Source organism: Geospiza fortis, unplaced genomic scaffold, assembly GCF_000277835.1.
Source record: "Geospiza fortis unplaced genomic scaffold, GeoFor_1.0 scaffold166, whole genome shotgun sequence".
Taxonomy (NCBI): domain Eukaryota; kingdom Metazoa; phylum Chordata; class Aves; order Passeriformes; family Thraupidae; genus Geospiza; species Geospiza fortis.
Window position 1 is genome coordinate 5,398,452 of NW_005054310.1, and position 6,936 is coordinate 5,405,387.

The window sequence follows — 6,936 nt, forward strand, 5'->3', positions numbered from 1 at the left end:
ATAGAGCTCTTTCCAAGTCCTCGGGGCTAGGATTTCTAGTTGCCTAATGTAGACTTTCAGAGACCCACAACAAATAGGATATCTCCAGGAACAATGACTGTCATGGAATCTAGACTAAGTCTGGACTTTTGTCAGCTAATGGGTTTGTTGCAGCCCCTAATGTCAGCTTGAGCACAAGGTTCCGGTCCTTTTGGTGGGAACCATGAAAGTATGTGACATGGGACCACAGCAGACTCTGCACCTCAGGCTGTCTACAGGGGGTTATGCAAAGGTACCAGCATGAAGATGATCATGCAGAGTTGGATGAGACCTGAGGTTTCAATGAAACCCTTACCCTCTCTTACAAGTGTCAGAGAGAAGAATTAGATCTGTAGTATTGTTTTCACTGCCTTGATTTGGAAAAATTATTTCATCAACATTTTTTGTAATTTAATGGAGACTTGGATTTTTAATTTTTTTTTTAATTTATTTATTTCCAGAGAAGCACAATTAGATAAAAGCAAAGGAAATATCTACTCTGGATACCAACCCATTCCAGTCAACTCCTACTTTTCAAAAAGTTCCAGAACCATGTACCACATGAACACATTGTGCTGTCAAGCACAGCAAACACTTGCATGGAAATGTCTCCTACTAGGGTTTACAGTCTCACTTTTCTAAGCAAATCAGAGTGCTGCAAATTTCTTTACATAAACATGTTAACATATATATTTACACATATACAAAAAAACTTGATAATGTTGACTTTGTGGAAGCTCCTTTGGGTAAGAGGTAATTACACCTTGCCCAGCTAAGACATCATAATTGCACACCAAGTAATTGCGTTTGAAAGCTTCTACTGCAATTTAACCCACTCACTACTTTGTTTTTAAAGGATTTGTGAGCTAAAATTGTTATAAATGGCAACAAGCCCAGTGGCTCAGCAGCAAAACAAGGTTCTGTGATGCTGGAGACCCCAGTTCAAGGACAGACAAAGTGTCTTGGGCATTAAGCCAATACACACTAGCTGCGTTACAGCAATGGCTGGGCAGCTTTTTGTGAGAAGGGGCCAGTGAGTAATTCCAATAGTTTAGCTGAAATGTGATGCTACCAGATGTAGAGGCCACCACAGCTTGAACCCTGCCCTCACTGCCACAAAGAAAGGATATTAAATACATACCAATGGGGAGGAAGAGCCATGAAAATGTGGAGGAAAAATGTGTAGTAAAATCTTTCCTGAGCTCTAATTGCAACTTTGGCTTTCTCTGAAGGATACGTGACTAAAAAAGCGAACCCACTGCCATATTTACAGATACTTCAGTTAAGTGATAGATCATTAGCTGAGCCTTGGGAAGGCAGCAGTCAGGGACTAGCATGGGGTCAGCATAGGACTGATTTTAGAAAGCAAGAGAAATGTTCATGTGGGCACAAGGAACTTGAACACATACGTTGAGAAAAAAAAATTACCTTGAAAAAATCATCTTGAAAAATTATACTGAACAAAGCTATGTTTTAAACTTACACCAATAAAAGGCAGATGTGAATCTGGCCCATGCACTTAGAAAGGAGGGGAGAAGGTTGACAATCTAAAGCTGGTACTGTGTGCCATTTGATAGATACAAGTAAGTGGAAAAGTTGCAAATGAAAAAATTGTGCCGTTAATGGCAAAGTACATCCTTTCTCTTCCCTTCAGAATCACTGACAGACTATATTTAAAATGAATGGTATGAGTGTTCAGGGACATTATTTTTTTCTGGTTGTGTTTTTCAGGCTTTGGTATTGATGCAAAAACATGTTTGCACTGAAAACAAAAAACCGGTAGAACTAACAGGTGTACTTGAACTACTTGGAAGTTGTATCAGCCACATTTATTGAATCTAATTAATTGTTTATAAAAATTTTGAGGTGATTTTAATAATTTTCCTTTGTTTGTTTTAGATCTCCAAGATGCAGACACTTCTGTGTGGAGTACTAGAACCACATCCTCCTCTTCAAGTGCTGCTACTTCTAAGCCTGAAAATGTGTTAAAGAGTAGCACAGAGATGCTCATCAGAAATGTGACTGAACACTTCAGTAAAAATCCCATTGAAAACCTCTACTTTGACTTGAAATCTGCAGTAACAGAGAAAGCCTGGATTCCAACAACCACACTTCAATACTCTAGCACTACAGAAGAGGTAAGACAGAAGAATTACTGATTTTTATAAAGCCTGCTCCACTCTGTGGAGCCTGATAGCAATTACAAGTGGGCTTAAAAAAAACAACAAACCAAAACCTGAAACTAACTAACTAAAGGACTAAGCTTTGTTCTTTTTCTGGTGGGATGCTTTGTTTTGATGTTTATGCTGACAGTGTCCTTTGCTAGAAGCATAGCTGCAGAAAAATTCTGCCTCTTCTGTACAGCCCAGTCCTGGTGCAAATGTTGCACTGGGAGAAGTACAAGGGAAATTATCAGGATATGTGAGAAGCAGTGGAAAACTCCTGGATGTGGCAGGACCCACAGGAGCTTGGGTATCTGCTCTCAGTGACTCAGGCTCTGGTATTGTTTGTTGCATGATGTGAGGGTCTAGCTCTAATTGCATGCTAAGAATTACAGCATATAATGCCCATATTTACACATAATTACATACATTGTTTACAGATCAAAGCAAGAGAAATCCAAATACTTTAACTGGCCTCAAAAAGAACCCTGGCCTTGGCCATGGTCAGCTTATCTACTGGCTGATAGGCAGAGTGGAAACACACAGACACTTCTTGGTCTCTGCTCTGCCCAGCCACAAACTGCCCTAGCAGAGAAGGTGAATGGGGCTGCCAGCCCAGCTGTAGAAGGAGCACATGGTAGGCCATTGGCTCCAAATCCTTTTCCAGTCTTCCTTTTCTGCAAGACTCAGTTCAGTAATGTGAGAACAAATCTGGAATCATCACTGACAAAATGTGTACAGGCAGTTAGAACTAAAGCATGCAGGACATTATTGATCCCTGTATCACTATTATCACATAGTGGTTTAGAACTGAAAATCCCTTAATTCCCTGTGGTTTATCTTCCAGAGGACCACTCTACACTCAATGTATTGGGGCAGGCAAACATGCTTCAGTTACTATTGTGTGTTGAAGTGGATAAGACTAAGAAATGTGTTTTGTGTTTGGGAAGGCTGTGGACAGAGTGTCAGGGTCCACAAACTTAATGGTTTATGGACCCCAACACTGCTGTTCTGATGCTGACGAGGGGAAGGGACTGAGCCAAGGATGGGCGCACTGCACCCCATTCCACAGCTGATGCAGTTCTTTCTGAATATCATCTTTCTGGCTTAGTGCATGCAGGCTGAGCTTGTTTCCTCATGCCCTGTGTTCATTTGCATACCTCCTGCACAGAATACTTGTTCCTTCCAAATGGAAATGTCCTATAAAAACAAGTATTACCCAAATTGCCTCCAACACTACTGCCAAATAATAATCCAGCCAAAGCAAGAGAAATGGCACCATTTTAACAGAAACTATTGCCTCTTGTGTTTCTACCCCACTCCACCTCCTGAATCACATCATTTGCACTGAACAAGCTGCTTAGGTCAAAACTTTCTAACCAATTTCTGATAAGCTGTCTAAGCATATTTATGAAAAAAAATCAGCAGTAGCTTTCTCTTGTAGCCTCCAACTGGCTCTGGACATTTGAATCTAGATATACCAATTCAGACACACAAAATCTTTGGCCTCCACCTCTGTTTCCCAGTCTTTAGAGTGGAGTTAAAAACATTTTTTGTCAAACTTCAGGGATGTTTAAAGGATTAACTGGATTTAACACAATACTTTGAAAACACATAGACTAAGTGCTGAGTATTGTTGTGAGGAAGACAATACCTTCTATGAACTGCATTTGCCCAGGCTGGGGCCTCTTGTTTGCAGAAGTAAAGCCATGTTGTTATTTGGCTGTGCACATACCCGTTTTGGGGGGGACAATAGTGACATTTCAATTGAACAAGATGTTTGGTTTAGAGCTGCCTTGGATTTCAAGTAAAACTGCAGCTTGCACTTTGAATCCATGACAAAAGCTATGCAAAGCCCATTTCCTCTTGATTAGAAAGACAGAGAGGTTGGTGTTAAAAAAAAAAGAGTCAGGAAACCTTGGGAAAGTGTCTGAAAGGGACTTTGGAGCCTGCTATTAGAGACACGTCCGGCAACTCCCAAAACTCACTTCCAGTTCTTTTTTCAGTTTAATTAGTTTCTTGGCTTGCCACACAGGTCAGTAAGTGTTAAAGGCTGTGTGACTGCTGATTTACTAAAAGCCCTGCTGATTTACTGAAGTACTAGTCTGGAAATAATTACTTGCATTATGTTGGCTATCCTATATAAATATATTGCCACCAGTGAATGATGGACCCCTCATGTTTTATTCCAGTGCTGGCATAGACATCTGTGTCAGACCTTACCCATGTAGCAACTTTTGCTGGATAACATACAGAAGGAGTAAAAACCTATCATAAACCAATACTTTCTATTTAGTGCAATACAACACTTTCCTACTAATACAGAAAAGTAAATATTTTATGATAGCAAGAATAAGAGTAATAAAGTAGGAACTTCTGAATTATGAGCACTTCTGAGAAACAGTAATATAATTTTTTTCTTCCACAATTTATCTTATGCTAGCTAGAAGAGACAAGCAGGTATTTATGTCCAAAATCTTTACATTTTACTTGTGGTAGGTTCCACTTTTTTTCCTGAATTTTATGTTCACAGTGTTGATTATGCTTCATTTTCCTTTTACTTATTACATCTACTTAAAACAACTTATATCTAAATATCCAAATTATATCTTCCCTGGAAGTTCAGGTCATGGATGTCTTCAAAAATCCCTAGAATAACGTGATCTTTCAAGAAAAGGCAGGTTACTCTGAATGTTTTAATTTTCAGAGAGGGTTTTGAAGTAATCCAAACATCCCAATAAGCCTTCAGATTTGCATTTCTCCAGTGCTGGAAAAGTATTGGTGTGGTTTATGCTGTAAAGCCCAAAAATCACAATCACCTAAAGAAGAAATCACACTGTAAAACTCTCACCTTAAATGATTACAAAACATCTATGTCATTTTAGTCCTAGTTTAGGTCTAAGAAACACATCTTATGTTTCCTATCAATGGTATGATTATCCCTGTGCTAGCTCATTGGGGTTTGGTTCCTCCTTCTGTCTGAAGTATGTAAAACATCTCTTCCAAAGGAGATCGTCTTCTGTGGCATAACAACCAACACAGATTTATGTTGTCACTTAAGGCAATGATCATAAAGTTATTAACTACCCTCAGAAAGTTATTAACTACCCTCAGCTTTGCAAAGTTATTAACTACCCTCAGCACTACACTTCCAGTACCAGGACCAGCACTACACTTCCAGTACACTTCCACTTCCCCAGGACCAGGCACAGAGCTCCACTGGGACAGATGAAGTTTTCTGTAGGTGCAGGTAACACCCTTGAGTCCTCAGACCTTTGATTTCAAAACAGAAGGACAGATAAGGTTTTTCAGATATTTGTATCTTGTTTGACAGGCTAGTGCCCAGAAAAATCCTAGAGCAGCAGCTGCCCTAAAAGGCAGACTAATGTTTGTAGAACCTAGAACCTCTCTCAAAGAGGGCAAAAGTGATTCAGAGATGGTGTTGAATTTGCTTGAGGTACTGCTTTTAAAAGTTAAAATCCCGCACACATAATGCAATACAGAAAGATACAGAAAAATACTATTCCCATTGAAGAAAGTAAATGTCCATTTCCTTCTCTTTTGTGCACCCCCAAATTCACCCCATGGCTGCTATTGTGTATTTGAATATCTGAAGGTGCAAAAATGCCTCTGTCTACACTTCTTCTCTGGCTGCCCGTGTACACACTGACATGCGAGTTCTCAGAGGCTGAAATGTAAGCAAGAAGGAAACGGGTATGCATGACAGAAATTGAAAGTTTTCATTTTGGCAGTAGCCAACTCAGAGTTGCACACAGCTTTATTGGTGCAGTCTGAAAACAGGGAGACTTTTTTGCTTTCCATGGTGCGTGTAATTTTAGCTTGGGAGTTATTCGGGGGATGTGGGAAGGAATTGTTTCGAGGACAAGTTGAAACAGAAAACGGAGATGACTTGGCCGCTCCCACAGACTCTGCAGCTGCAGGCAGGAGCTCAGCTGGGCTCTGCTGGGCTCTCCTGGATGCAAGGCCTCTGGCTGCAATGCCACATGGCCAGCAAGAGAATGGAGCCCTTGGTGCTGCTCTAAGGTTAACCCTTAAAAACATCCGAGTTTGGGACACGGGAGCTGGAGTGGTGGGTTACTGATAGCTGAGGCCAAGAGGAGGGTGGGCCAGGAGGAGGGATGGCTGTGAAGGGTGGCAGGTAAGAGGAGAACAGGCATGCAAGGTGAGGTGGCCATGGAATGAAGCAAGTGTGAGGCGAGGCGGCCAAGAGGAGTGGCAGGCAGGAGAAGGCAGAGCCACAGGAGGCAAGGTGGCCTTGAGGTAAGGCAGGCAAGAGGCAAGGGGGGGATGAGGCAAGGTCAGCATGAGACAAGGCAGCTGCGAGGTGGGGCAGAGGCATTGTGAGGCGATGCTGCCATGAGACAAGGCAAGGCAGCGCCGGGTGAGGCGCAGCCAGCGTGCGACAGGAGTGCCGCTCCCAACAACGGCACCGCTGAAGGGCCCCGTGCGCCGGGGGAACGCTTGGGAAGACAAGACACAGGGGGAAACCGACATGAGGAGGAAGCAGCGAGGAAGGAAGAGAGGTGCGGTGGGAGAGGAGCCGGGAGGAAGGTGGGACCCTTAAGGAGAGAGGGGCGGCACCCCGGGGCCGGTCGCCTGCCCGGTGGGCGGCAGGTCCCGAGTTGCCGAGCTTCGCCCCCCGCAGCGAGACGCAAGGAAATCGCCTCTTGATTGCGGAAGTCGGCGGGAAGGGCTCCGGGACAGTCAGCCCGGGTCAGAATGGCAGCGTGGGAAG

At 42.7% G+C, this 6,936-nt stretch overlaps 1 protein-coding gene across 1 annotated transcript in view; it reads left to right on the plus strand.

Annotated features, from left to right (window-relative positions):
* Positions 1 to 6,936, plus strand: part of PTPRB (protein tyrosine phosphatase receptor type B) — a 61,388-nt gene that overhangs the window by 8,156 nt on the left and 46,296 nt on the right. Inside the window, exon 3 of the mRNA XM_014312358.2 lies at positions 1,918 to 2,156. Within this exon, the coding sequence (XP_014167833.1) occupies positions 1,918 to 2,156 (239 nt within the window). The remainder of the gene's footprint in view (positions 1 to 1,917; positions 2,157 to 6,936) is intronic.